At 42.8% G+C, this 14594-nt stretch overlaps 2 protein-coding genes across 4 annotated transcripts in view; one reads left to right on the top strand and one right to left on the bottom strand.

Moving 5' to 3' along the window:
- LOC146196543 (ATP-binding cassette sub-family C member 5-like) overlaps positions 1 to 7459 on the bottom strand; it is a 43552-nt gene extending 36093 nt beyond the window's left edge. For 2 of the 3 annotated variants that reach the window (XM_084598288.1, XM_084598286.1), the window contains exons 1-5: positions 7140 to 7458; positions 6796 to 7020; positions 5357 to 5452; positions 1964 to 2122; positions 367 to 511 (exon numbers count right to left, since the gene is read on the bottom strand). In XM_084598288.1, the coding sequence (XP_084454414.1) occupies positions 367 to 511; positions 1964 to 2122; positions 5357 to 5452; positions 6796 to 6944 (549 nt within the window). In that variant the 5' untranslated portion in view covers positions 6945 to 7020; positions 7140 to 7458. Of the gene's footprint in view, positions 1 to 366; positions 512 to 1963; positions 2123 to 5356; positions 5453 to 6795; positions 7021 to 7139 lie in introns of all 3 variants that reach the window. The other variant, XM_084598287.1, reaches the window with a different exon arrangement.
- A 55-nt stretch (positions 7460 to 7514) lies between these two features.
- Positions 7515 to 13517, top strand: LOC146196544 (uncharacterized). Its single transcript, XM_084598290.1, has 5 exons — positions 7515 to 7771; positions 7850 to 7957; positions 8698 to 8753; positions 8829 to 8922; positions 12890 to 13517. The coding sequence occupies exons 1-5, from the start codon at positions 7680 to 7682 to the stop codon at positions 12972 to 12974; spliced, it is 435 nt and encodes a 144-aa protein (XP_084454416.1). The 5' UTR covers positions 7515 to 7679; the 3' UTR covers positions 12975 to 13517.
- The last annotated feature ends 1077 nt before the right edge of the window (positions 13518 to 14594 follow it).

Here is a 14594-nt window from a genome sequence, read left to right on the forward strand (position 1 = left end):
TCGGTCTTAAGGAGGAATGGGAGGTTGTGGGACAAAATCTTGAATCATTGCATCAATTTTAATGAAACTTCTCAGAGGCACTTTATCCCATTAGAGCATAACCAAAATTAGAGTACTATATTATTTTCCTCAAAGAAGTTATGCTGATCACAATGAGCTACTCAGTGTGTCATGTTTAGGCAGAAATACTGTTAACATGTTCCCTTTCTTGGCCCCAAAAAAGCCAAGAAATAGTGAATAACAGCGCTCCACTATTCTTCCATCATATGCACTTTTTCTGAAGTGACAACATCGCGCCCAATGCCCAAAAGAAACAGCAGTACTGAAGCCCAAGCCAGAGATTAGCAGACGAGACTGGTCACTTACAGGTCCAAGAAACTGGAAAGTCATGCCAAGGCAGGTGAAGAAGCCAGAAATAATGGCTCGTGTCTTGCAAAACCTGGCAGCAGCCTTCCAAAACTGAGCCTTTTCTCCCATCAGTAACTGCTCATCCTTCCAGAGTCGTTCAAGCCTGCCCATGAAAAAATAATGGCAACTTTTAAACATGGTTTACCCGTATGTTTCTATTTCTAAAAAGCTTAAATTTTCATCGGCTGCATTTATGTGCAAAAATCCCCAAACAGAAAGTTATGGCAATGCAGAAAAAGCAGTATGGTCACACAAATAAAAAGGCAGAAAGTGTAATCTTGACCGATGTGCACGGGTTTACAACAAAAAATGTAACACAATACTAGTATGTATACGCCGCTGACCTCTTTTTTTGTGCAGTACGTGAACACAATGAGAAACTGGATAATTTAGTCTGGTTTGGTTTGTGGGGCTTTAGGTCCCAAAGAGACTCAGGCTATGAGAGACACCGTAGTGGAGGTCTCCGGAAATTTTGACCACCTGGGATTCTTTAACGTGCACTGACATCGCCCAGCGCACGGGCGCCTTACTTTTCGCCTTCATCAAAAAGCGGCTGCCGCGGCCGGAATTTGATCCCGCATCCTGGGCACAGCCCTCGAGTGCCCTAACCACTGCACCACCATGACAGGCTATGAGAAACTGGCACTGCACCATAAGCGTGAAAGTGTACATATGAACTAGCTACATATATCAAATATTTGTATAGCCATGGCCATAACACTTGGCCATTGATGAGCAATAGTGGAGGGCTCAGAATTTTAACTATCTGGAGTTCTTTAATGTGCACTGACACTAGTACATGGCCACCCTGCATTTCGCCTTGATTGAAACATAGCCACTGTGGCCAGGTAGTTGAGTGTAAGGGTCTTTCTAAAGAACATAAAACATTACACAATAAAATTCAATACTCCTTGAGTTAATACTTTCCCTTTCATATGTATTCTTGGACCACTGCCAACTTTGATTAACTTTCCCCCTACACCTGCATACCAGACCGATGTTTCTTTCCTTTGGGTGCACACTTCCTGAAATGACCTCCTCTCATTCACACTCATCTATGAAACCGATGCACAAGTTTACAAATGAGCTCTTATCAAGACTACAAAAAAACCAGCCGCCACCTATATACAAACATAAGCTCAGTCCAAAGAGTGTTACAACCCTCTGATGTCACATAAGACAATGCCATGCAGTTCTAGCTCAATGTGGACCTTGTGTGTGGCTAGGTCACAAAGAACTTATATGAAGTCCGACCCACGGCCAAGACAGCATTTAGGCAATCTAAACAACATCATCATCATCATCATCATCATCATCAGCCTGACTATACCCACTGCAGGGCGAAGGCCTCTCCCATATTTCTCCACTTAACCCGGTTCTGTGCTAGCTGCATCCACTTGACCCCTGCGGCAATCTAAACACGAGCCTTTAACCAAATGTTTAAAGATTTCCATAAACACCGGTTTAAGCACAACTATGGGCTCAGGGATTATGTAAGCTTAAGCAAAAAAAAAAACTGCTTGGCAAGACTAGCAGCTGTAGGCCAAAGACTCACCTCTTAACGTTGACTTCTGCCGATTCGCTGGGTGCCATGTGCCAGAGGTCCTCCTGATGGATGCCCTGGCGGTATGCCTTCCACATCAACCTTGTGAGCCACACAAGTGAGATGAAGGAGAAGAGACCTGCCTTGCTGGTTGGCAGCTCATGTTTGTCTCTGAAATGGATGTGAATAGCATGACAGCAGCAAGCACCTTACATGTTTGCTCTGTTGCTTCAGCAATAAGAAATTCTAGAGGGCACTTTAGACCACTAACTTGCGATGAGGTGAAAGCCATTATAACGTGGTGGATCCTAGCCCTCCACTACGACGCCTCTATCTCCAGCTCTTCTTTCACTCTCACCTTCCGTCCTCCCTTTATATATGTGGTATATTGCGTGGTATATATGTCCGCAGACAATTGTGACAGATACTGTGCCTTTTCCATCCTGTAAATCAATTTGAAATGCCGCTGATGCCTGCTGTACTATAGCCTCCTAGAGATCTGGGTCTGCTTGTTTGCTGTGTGGTGCGGCGTTCAAGGAAGCGGCAAATGAAAGGCGCCGCATGGACGCCTAGATCGGATGCCCGGAGGGGGTCAGCTTCTTCCATACATGAATCGCCTGGTGACATCATGACCAGTTGTGATGGTATGTGGCACGCCCCTTGTCAAACACAACCAGCATTTCATTGAACGCTACAAAGTTCACCGGCGTTCTATAATTCATTTACAGGAAATTAAAGGCGCAGTATCTGTTACTCGCGGAATCCCACTATCCTCATGGTAGACAATGGGAATTATGATTAACGTTTCACGATTCAGGGTGTGGCGCAGTTTCTAAAGCGCTCCAGCTGGCTGGGTATCCAAAAAAATGAAGGTTCGAATCCCGGTGGAGACAAGGTTTATTTACTTATTTTTAACTATCTCCCTCAAAAGTGTCACAGCCTCTGCGACAGCTCCTGCTGACATTGCTTGCAACATCCACCCATCTATGGGACAGCGTATAAAGCAAAGAACTTCTGTTTTAAGTCACCTATGCAACAGCACAGTGCACTTATGACAGTCTACTTTCTGTAAAACAAAAAAGATTTTTTGAGCACCTCTTTGACTGCACTTGGCCATGCATTTCGTGCCTTATGACCATGCTCTCGTCTTCTTTGCAAATCGCCAGCAATGTGGGTGGAGAAGCTAGGAGTTCTAAGAGCCCAAATGCAGTTATTTAACACAGCAAGATGCTGCCTGAGATGCTTAGTGGATAAGCACGCAAACACCAACATTCCATAGTTAATTCAGACAGTTGTCATCAGAAAATGCCCTGTGGCGGCACTTAACGAAATCTAGGGAAAGTGGCAAGTGAAAGTGAAGTACAATGTTCGCACACATTATAATGTGTAGCTGTTTCTATTACATTAAAGGAGCATAGGCACCATATTTTAGTTGCATTTTTCTTCTTGTTAATCATATGCGAGACAACATTCAGCATGAATTCCCATGTGGTATTTGCCTACTTCTCTCACAGTTTGTTTTCACAGCAGAGTGATGCCTATGACACCAAACGCAAGTCTAGGTTATGTGAGAGATAAAAAAGCTGTGACATAAAAGCTGCTTCTTCACTCATTGCGACTGCTGTTACTAAGACAAGTTCGCTTTAGTGTTGGAGTGAATTAAAATAATTAAGGATGTTATTGTTTGCCCACTGACAATGAGGGCAAACAGCGGGCAGCCTACAAATGCCACCTGGCCACGTTACCCTGAGTGGAAGCAGACTATGCGATGAATACTATTTAGCACTGGCCTGCCTATGTGGGCCCCAAGTTATTTCGTAATAAGCAGCACCCATTTTCACAACCTTCCGTTAAAATAATGAGGTTCAGTACATCAAAATAAACAACAGACACATCATAGGCCAGTGTCAATGTTTGAGGCTGAAACCAGAGCTTTGGAGAAGGCAATTAAGGAATGCTAAGGTACATTAAGAAAGCCCCAAGATGTGTTCTTCATTCAACTACTATAACCACCATGCATAAGGTGCACCACACTCCTGTGAAATATGGTACAGCTAAAGCAACCATTTCTTTGCCCTCAAGGGAGAAAAGACCTCTGCTCTTCAATATGCATCACTTATGTGTTGCTAGCAATTTCTGCTTGTCCTGTGCACAAATAGACTTTTGTGCACCAGGCACAGTGACTAATGAATGTTATGTACCTTTACGAGACCTGTTTAGCATATTCTTCAAAACTGAACAGTCCATTTCGCCACGTTCATTAATTATATACACGTGCTACCTAACATACTTATACTGGAAAAAAAAAAGTGTGCGTGGGGGCTTATACAGAAAAGGTGCCTCAAAGAGCTTTTAAATGAAACTATCCAATGTAAAATAAGCGCTGCCAAAATATTTAGGAATTAAAGTATGACAGGAGCAAATTCTGGAATGCACACGTAACCAGGAAGCAACGTTACACGCTTCCCTCAGCAACAAAGACAACTGGCAGCTGCTGTGTGTTAAAAAAAAGGGGGGGAAAAAAAACTGGATGAGGGACAGGTGCAATGTATAGCCAAGCAGTAGCGGCATGACACATGGTGACACTCTTCGAATGCTGCTGCTACAGCTGCAACATTTTACCCTGACCTCGCTAATCATTTCCGTCATCGTGCAGGCATCCAAAGTCTGCACATACCTTTGTGTTTGTCACAGGGGGCGTAGGAAGGCGGTCATGCCCTCCAGTTTCAACTTTTCCCAGCTAGCGGCCCATTGACGTGCACATGATAAATGTGTTTATTGTACTGTATGTTCGTACTGTGGCACGGGCAGAGGCTCTTTATTTTTCTTTCCTTTTCATGCCTCAACATAATATATGTATGTTTGTACTGTATTGTTAGCAGCAAACCCACCCACTGTCACTTTATGCCACTGCTGGTGTTCATGAAATTTTTGTTCCTCAAAAGCAAAGGTAGCACACTGTGCAAATGCCACAATAAAAATAAGAATTCATAGCTGGCAGGTTCCAATGATGGTACCAAAAACCTTGCAACATCATCATAATCTGCTTTGATTATTAAATACTGTTTCACTAAGACAATAGATGAGACTGTTAATCTAGGTTAGATAGTATAGCGAGAATTTCGAGCGTAACACTTGTGCACACACCCCCAATACATTCCCAGATACATCACTCAAAGACAAGAACGTTTAAGATCCTCCTCCCCCTTTTTTTTCCACCAATCACCTGAGTCATGTCACCATTGTAATGATTCAAAAAGTGTTAATTTTCAATAGTAATTATGCACAGCATGAATGATGTACATTATGATGAACTGCATTCACAAGTTCTTGACTGTGTGCAATCTACACATGCAAAGCCTTTTAAACACCACAATACACAATTAAAAAGAACATAAAACTCACTTGGAGTGAGGACGGACAGGTACGAGCACTTTTAGGGCATCCTTGTACTTGGATAGACCTTCATTCACTTTGAATGTGTCCAAGTCCAGCGAATCCCTGAATATGACAAGGTTGAACACACCGTTTCTATGGAATGCTTATCAAAACATGTGTGCTAAATGTACTTACAGAAACATATAAGGCCAGTCAAGATGGTCCACAAAAATAACTCGCGAACTGGCATTTCCCAAGGTCACAGAGTAATACAATTTACGCAAGTGCCAACAAGAACATCAGGCCTCATGAACAAATATTTAAGCATTCGAGTGAACATTAATTGCTAAATGCAGTTTTTTACTCTCTTCTCCAATCACAGCTGTTCAAGTGCAAAGACCACACACACTAGAACCTTTTTCTAGCCTAGAATCACCTCAAGGATAAATAAAATTGTGTGCTACAGGGCTGCACACAATTCACAACCGTTCCATTTATATTGCACAAATATTTCAATGCTCGACTACTGAAAACCAACTTCCAGAGTCAGGGATCACTAGCTCTTACGCACTTTTCAATTTGTTATCAGCACATTAAAAATGTTTGCTTTTCGCAAGCTGTAGCCTGCAGGCTTGATAAGAGTAAAGTTTCAAAATGGTTTCAGACGCCTCCTTGCGCTATCTTGCCAGCTGAATTTTTTATTACGCGTGTGAGTGTGTAGGTTTGTTCTTCCCATGAAGTGCCTGCAAGCTGGAAGACCAAAAACTCCGAACAGAAAAAAAGGCCGGCAGGCGCTGGCGCAATAAGCACATGCAGAGGGCTTCTTTCGTTGCAAGCGGCAGTCGACGCAAAGTTACTCAGATTGACACACAAAGATCGCAAATTCTATGGACATATCGTCTCGGCGCGTAATACGTGCGCAGTATATGCGTATGTGGAAAGGCGCGGGGATAGCTAGCCTGACAACAGCAGAGGTGAACATGACGCCTCGGTCGGGCACCTGTAACCCGACGCTACAAACGTGCAAGGTGCGTGCAGCACGTGTCTTGTCAATGAGTGGCTGCGCGGTTTTATTTTCTTTTTTCCCCTCAAGGACAGAGTTCGCGTCGGCCGACTCCACGGCCTTGGCTGGGAGCAAGAGCGAGAGCCGACTTGGGGGATTTCGATCGAGAGCAGCTACAAAATTAATGAATGACAAAAGTAAACAAAAAAGGTTGGAGAAGGCGAAGTAACAGTGTAAAGGTTAACTCAATCGCTACTGTCAAGCCGCAGCGTGAAGAGACAGCCATATATCATAAGCGAGTTATCAGAGCAACGCGCCTGAGAGCACATTTTGAAATTCTACGCGCGGGAATATCACACAACAGTTAAGATATACCAATCGTTGAGTCTGCTTGCCTGCCGGATTGTCGGTGGCGCAGTACAGGGAGCTCTAAACACGTTAAAGACCAAAATGTTTTACTCACGCGTTAATCATGTTACAAGCTCGGCCATCGGTCGAATCTTCGTCGACTTGCGCGTAGTCCTCAGCGGTACCATAGGGGAGGAACAACGAGCCCGTCGACATCCACTTGTGCATGTCCGCAGGGGGCTTGTTAGACTTCGTTGCCGCCATGCCTCGCAGTCGTGTGGAGCTTCTTCCGTGAAACGGTGCGGTTGCGCTACGGATGAGTCAAACGCGTCTGCTACAGCTGGACGGGAGACACGCAGGAACGGCGGTTTCGCACGTCATCATTTGAAAACGAGACAAGCAGGGAGACGCTAATTCGAGACTATTCACGACAAGGAGCTGAAATTTAGGGTACAGTACCTTTACAATAAATGAGGCATCGTACCAAATGCACCGTCAAGGTCGAGCAGCCGGTGCGCCGGCGACACGGAAGAGAAGTAAAGCTCGCGCTGCACGCACCGACCTCGAGCAGAAGCTTGGCAGAAGCAGAACGAGCGAACGAGCGCGACGAGCGCTCGGGCTGGATTGACTTGCCTTGCCAGCGATATACAGTGGTGATAATGCCGCACCGCATTTACTCGTTGGAAAAACAAATTTGCATCATGCCAACAGGCACGTGTACACGTGTATTGATAAAACGGTAGCCCTTGATTGTAAAGTAACGCTCGTGTAGCAGAGCTTGTTTTATCGCGTCAGTGTGTTTCGGCTCGGATGCGGCAATCTTGGGCCTAGTTCGCAGTCGAAGCAGGTCGAAATCAAAGACAATAAACGCCGCGGCGCGCTGAAATGTGCGTCATATAGACTGCTATTACTGCTCGTTAATATTTTGTTTGTTCGACATGTGTCGAATAGATATGTCACACGTAGAGCTGTTATAAACTTTCTAAACCTAATTACGAAATGTCGGACAGTAGTTCTGATGAAAGCGATGAGCGGCTTCGAGAAGCGGTGGTCACTGCCAACGATATTGTCGGCAAAAAGCCGCACAGATGGTACTGGGAGTTCGTTGTTCTTTTTCACTGCTATTAGTCTGGCTGGTGAAATGCTGAAGTTATCCCATTTTCATGTAGCGTTCAAGAAAGTTCCGACGCATCCAACGATCATGGTACCAGCATAACGGACCTCACTTTGGAGTGCAGGCAGTACTTGGCCAAAAGCCTGTCAACTAGCCTAGATAAGTAAGTTCGTTTCGAGTGGCTCTCGGTATGCACGTAAAGTAAGGTGGACAAGTTGACGCAGTATTGTGCTGCTTTTCGAGCGTAAACCTCTAAGTGGACTGAATTTTATCATTCTCGCTTTCAGAAGCTAGCAGCTAGCAAAAGAGCAAACCTCATATTTTCTTTACTACGATTTAGGTTACATTCAAGGTGCCGTTTAATTTTTCCACCGACTGGTATTGCGCTCTTCGGAGTGAGTTTTGAATATGTATGTGGCCGAACTTATATATATATATGTGGCTGTCAACAGCCTGTCACGTTGCTTACATAAACATGGAATCTTTTTTTTTTTTTTTTTTTTTTTTTTTTTTTTTGAGTGATCAGCACTATCACACTGACATGTGGGACAAAATGCTTTAGGACAACCTCATAATGGTGTGTGAGTATTGATGTGCTAGCACATTCGATGAGTTTTGTGAGTTTATTTAAGCCATATGTGTAGGTTTCAGAACTTACGTGCTCTGTTATTAGAATCCAAGGAGAATAGGACTAGACGACAAAAGGCACACACAGCAGATCATGCATATGGTGTGTTGTGTTGGCCTTCTGAACATTACCCCAGCTTGCGCAGTTTCCATTTTTAGCATATGCAGTTTGTCATCAGTTGGCAATTCAAGTAACCCACATTTTAGTAACCTCCTTAGATTTTGCCATGAATATTGTCATGCTCATGGGCCTTTCTGCAAATTTTTTGCTTGTAGGCAAATCAAGATAGTTGATAGGCATATTGACATCCAAGATAAAGACGAAAGCCTAGGTAAGTGAACTTGGACTTCTCATCCAAGATGGTTTCGTCAAGAGTGTAAAAACTCATTTTGTTTTTCTTGTGCAGGTATTAAACTTTTTAGTGACTCAACTGTGGAGCTAGTAGAAGCCGAACCAGAAGTGGAACGGCCACGCAAAAAGCACAAAAAGTCAAAACAAAAGTAAGGACCAGAAAACAAGTTGAAAGGAGTATGCAGCAGCAATGTATCATATTTATTTTTATGCAATTGTAGGTCATCCTGGTAAACTCTATCTGACCATCACTTTGACACCTGCAGGCTTGTTACTAAATATATTGCCATAGACTGTGTCCACAGGAACGCCTGAAGTTACATCCACATTAGCTAAACTGATCATAACTATGCACTGTTCTTTTTTCCGCAAGATATGCTTAAATCTAAGTTTAGGAACATTTAAAAGCGAAAGTCTAACATAGTGAACAAGCTAAAGACAGAGGAACACAAGAAAAACAAGTACACTGTGTTAGGTCCACACCAACTGGCCCAAATAGTCGCCATATTAAAAGTGAAAGCTTTTGTGGTAATAGGTTATGAGCAACTGAATCAAACGCTTTTTGAAAATCTAAGAAGGAAAGATAAAATCTCGCTGGCCAGCAGAATTTAAGGAAATGGAAATATTATAGGCGAGTTCTTTAAGCTGTGCTTCACAAAAGAAACTGAACCTAAATCTGTGTTCTGTCGAACACGAATTGTTTAGCAGATGGCCAAGAGTGTAAATGAGATGTTCGAGTGTCTTGCATGGCACACTGCTCAGTGATATATGCCCTTAGTTATGTTTTAGTTTTGTCTCTGCTCTTATGGAGGGGAATGATATTAGCACTTTTTTTGTCAACCTCTGGAACAATGCAACTAGATATGGGCAACTGGAAGCAGCGCAGTTTTTGTAAACATAATTGAGTATGTTGTCAGGCCCATGTGCTGAATTTAATTTTCGATAACAGCATGATTCCCCATTCAGAAATTTCTGTGTCATTCATTCTGGTTGAGGTATGCTCATTAACATAATCAGAAAACACTGGTTGGAAACTGTCCTTGCCCTTTGAGTCCATGCCAAAAATGACTCAATCTAGTATATCAAGTACAGTGGCACTGGGGTGTCTCGTAGTTTTTACATTTTACCACAGTTCCTTAAAGTTTGTTTTTATTCTTTGCTTAAGTTTGGTGAAGTATGCCATTTTGCACATAGCATATTTCTTCAGATACGTTCTTAGTCTGCATTTTCATTTGGGAATACAGTGGGCATATCATACTATCTGCGAAACGGGTGCTTCCATTGATTGATTGCAGCTTGGAGATTACTATTTTTTCAATGCTTATACATCACCACGCTTGACTGATATGAGGTGGGACAGTATGAATGTGTTCATCAGAGATACGATTTTACTCAAACAAGCTGCAGTAGGCATCCATATTTAGACAGTCCAAGTGAAAGAAAGTCGGGAAAAAATCACATCTAGTTCATGTGACGCAAAGCATAATCACCTTTTTCACCAAAAAAAAATATTTAAGGTTGTATGTGCTGGTGTTTCATAACAATGCAAGATAGTTTTTCTAAAACTATGTCATGGTCACTTACACCCAGCAACAATTTGGCAGAGGCAACTGGGCTGTGGTCATTGCAGAAAAACAAGTCTAGCACATTAGCATAGAAATCTTTGGCAAGGATGATAAATGTTTCATCAAAAGCTAATGTGCTACTAAGCTGAAAAAGATGGCTGTGCACTAGTGTAACCAAGACGCCTATACAAAGAACCAACTGCTTATAGAGTACTACCATTCATCAGCAGTACCTTGCACCAGATAGTTTCATGCGAGTCGTATAGGTTAACCAACACACTTTTCAAACTGCTAGAACAAGGATAAACACACCATCACCACATGCATTGACAATCTTGCCTATACATGGCAAGATTCAAGATATCTTGCCATGTCTTGCTATCTTGCCATATCTTGCCTATACATGGCAGAGAATGGAGGAAATATTTCACTATTGCTTATGCTACTGTCTAGCCACAACTCTGTTCGAATTACCATGTATGCATTCGTCATTTTTAAGAGTGAAAAAAATGGCTGTTGGTCTACGCAAGTGACATCTCTTTCAAAGGTTTTGTCTAGGTGTAGCCTGTGGTTTGCTTGTAAGGTTCAAAATGTGACAGTCAATGTGGGCTGTATATGAGGACACTGTTGAGGTGACAGCAGAGAGGGTGCTGCAGTTGTAAGCCCAAACTTTCTCCGTTTTCACTTTTGACATCATACCATAGAATGCTGACCACAGTAGCACAGAATGCAACGGATGGGCAAGAAGGCAGCCTGATTTACACTCAGCAGTGCATGACCAGCTTGTCCAAGTATAGATCCCACTTTTATTGAGGTCAGTTCATGCTGGTAGCTAGGGTGAACAAGAGTTTCCTATTAGCAAGTGTGTGATGCATACGAGTCAACTCTCTGTGCCTATTTCTTTCTTTCCTGTGTTACGACTGTGTGCAGTGTTGCAAAAATGATACTGATGGTGGGTTACCTATGCTGCATACATTTATACCGCTTTCAATGCGTATAACAAGAAAATGAAATGAGAACTTGTTTCAGAACTTTGCACATAACTAAAAATATTTCCATTCCCTCCAGTTGCCAATAGAAGGTCCTGTAGTTATAATTATAGAGGCACTCTTCCTTTTTTATTTGCTGCTTGCCTCGGCCTTTAATTTCTTCTAAGGTCACCTGAATGGCATAGATATGCCATTCTACCTGCAAAGCCATGTACGGTATGCGCAAATATATAAATTTTTATTGTTATTTAGGCAAGCTTGAAAATGGATTGTTATCGGAGTGTGGATGAGTGAATTACAGCGTGCAAGGCCTAGAATGCATCTATTCACCACGAGATCAACTTAGACGTAGCACCACCGCTGCTCCTGTAGTGTGGATCAGCAGCCGACGGCGCTTGAAGAAATGTGTGGCATCAGCTTGTTTCCAAATTTACGGCATGCTTTCTGGCCAAGAAAACTTACGGTTCTGCAGTTTTAGAGTGGAAAAAAGCCATAAAATAAGCCATGCTGCAGAAAAAAAAAGTGTGGATTGTAGAAAAACATGGCACGCAACCACCCTCTTTTGGATTTGGTGATGTCGTTATGCATGCATTTTAGCTGAACCACGCTAACGGGTCCAATATTTTCGTTGCGTCACATTGACCAAATGGCAGTTTTTTTTTTTTTTTCTTTCTTTCTTTTTTTTTTTTTTTTTTCGCCTTCGGCCCCAAATTTACTCGCTTAAAATGGGTCTCGGACGGGCAAATTCAGAGCCACTTCCAGTGAGTGCATTTCGCGTTGTAAAATCTCACCGCGCTGACATGGTGCTGAGCTAGGAACAAAACTGGCACCTAGAATGGAGTTTTTGCGAGCAGCCTACTAGCATGTGCTTTCTCTTGTCCTCTATTTTTGTAAGGCGAAGCTGCTGCAACTGGTGCACTGCAGGGCACAACGAAATGCGTAACAATATAGTACTTGTTGCTGTGCTGCAATCTTGTAAACCCATGCAGATGCAAACTTGGTATTCTGACCTGGCTTGAAAAGGAGACATTACCTCGAGGAGTATGCGGAATAGATAAAGCACAGACAGCGTATTGTCCGGCTGGTTTGTAACAGACTGTTACTGCCCATCACCTCTGGCTAGACGTTTCAAATGCTGAAGAATTATGGAGGATGTTATCCCGCATGAAATACTCAATACAGGCAATTAGTGCCTTCAGTGTGGTGTGGAATGATAGACTGCTCATATTTTTGCTAGTGGCAGACAGGTAAGTAAAAGTTCACTGCTAAGTGCGAAACAAACAGCACACATCAGGCCATTCGTGCGCACGATAACACTGCTATCTAGAAGACGACATGAGCGTGCATCCACACTGGGTAGCGTTCGCCGCTGCTTCGCAAGGTGGCAACTCTGCCCAGTCTTGAGGCCAACACCATAAATAGCTTTTAAGTTGTGGTGCAACACAGAAACTGCCACATACAGTTCCCTCTGCTTGTTTATTCAATTAATTTTGACAAGTTTTATCGCAAAATCTAAATCGAATACGATGCACTAAAACGTTTCTTGGTTGTTTTTTTTCCAGGGTAACCGACGACATGCTCGCAGCTGTTGCTGTGACACCTGAATGGGTGTTGCAGCAGTCAGGGATCCATGGTGCACACAAATAAGTGAGCGCTGCCTGTGCACTTTATGGGAGTTATTGTGCAGTAGGAGATTACAGGCATTCCTGTTGCGTGCATACTTTCGTGGTCATTATTCTCTCTGTAACTCAACTGTGTAAGGCATCTGCCATCATCTGAAGTGTGAGGGAATTAATTGACTGCAAAAGTACATGCAGTGCTGCCTTCACTGTCTATCATCATTGTGGCTTTAACGCCGACTCCCAAGTCAATTCAAAGGCTGCCTATCAAATGAGTCATCAAGTGCAGAGAGTGTAGAAAGATTTCGCATGGGAATGGCCAGCATCAACAGAACTTGAGAATGATAAATGATCTTCTGCACATTTCATTTTTGTTTATTCAATGTGGAAAACTCAAGCACTCGTGACTAAATGAACTGTCTTCCATACCACATCGGTTGGATTTTCGGTGCCTAGCACGACATATCATGTATATGCCACAGCGAGTCTGCAACTAGTGGCACCACTGTTTGTTTCACTGTTTTGATATTGCTTGCGCTTCACATTCAATAAACTACCTAGCCACAAAGTGCATGAGTTGCCACGGTTGCTTTTGTTGCAGTGTCAACCACAGAACTGACACAGTGCCATGAAGTTACTAATGTACTGTGTAATGGAATTATAGGGTTAACAACTACTATATAAAACAAAAGAAGATAGTGCAGCACTGTAAGAATAAGTTTTTATACAAAGCAAGTGTGTCAAAGCCTTTCCATCCTTTGCCACTTGCAGACCACTGAACTGATGTACTGTGCTGCACTTCTAAAAACCTCGGATGCCTGCACTATAGTAGACATTTCATTTTACCTCTGCAATACACTTTTCTTCATCAGAGTGCAGAACACAATTTTCAACTTCCTGTGGGCCCCATGCAGCTGCATTTGCATAACTGTACTGCTGTCACCCATAGCACGCACATGTCGCAAGTTTTTATGCAGGCTAGGCATGTTGGTGTTGAAAGAAAAAGTCTATATGTTATGGCTAGGTGTTGGGACTTTCCAGTCCAGACCGATAAAAAATGAATAAAGTATGCCAAAATCAGTTTTCAAAGTCTGATTAAACCAAAAAAATGTCAGTATTATTGGGATGTAAACCATAGCCAGGTGGCTGTTGTGTACAAGTTACATTCATTCGAAGGTTAAATTAAGTGCAAAGCCAACAGCGTGGTGTAATGGTGGTATTGTTGGGTAAGCAGCACCATTGTACGATTTGAGGCATTGCTCCGCTTGTTTATGCGTGCATCCTCGGACCAGGAAGCACTTTTATTTGCCTCTTTGCTGTTTGTATTACTGCCTGCAGTTATGGTTAAGTAGGTTTATCAACTGCATGTAGAACACTGGCATGAAACCACCATAAGAAAATTGATCTCAATCTGGCTATCATCCAATCATTCATCAGCATGCAGACCATGTGATAAACAGCCTGTGTAGCTTTAGAAGCATGCTTGCACAATTCTATGCCAGTTTTGTCATTCAACTCCTTTTTTTAATGATGATAGCAATGCCTATCACCAGCAAAGCTACAAGTATACTATCATACTATCATTTGCACAAGAAATACTGGTAAATAAGCTGTTAACCCCAACAAAAATGCTGAGGCACTCTCCAGG

This window comes from Amblyomma maculatum, chromosome 3 (assembly GCF_055883805.1).
Source record: "Amblyomma maculatum isolate TAMU_Amacu chromosome 3, ASM5588380v1, whole genome shotgun sequence".
Taxonomy (NCBI): domain Eukaryota; kingdom Metazoa; phylum Arthropoda; class Arachnida; order Ixodida; family Ixodidae; genus Amblyomma; species Amblyomma maculatum.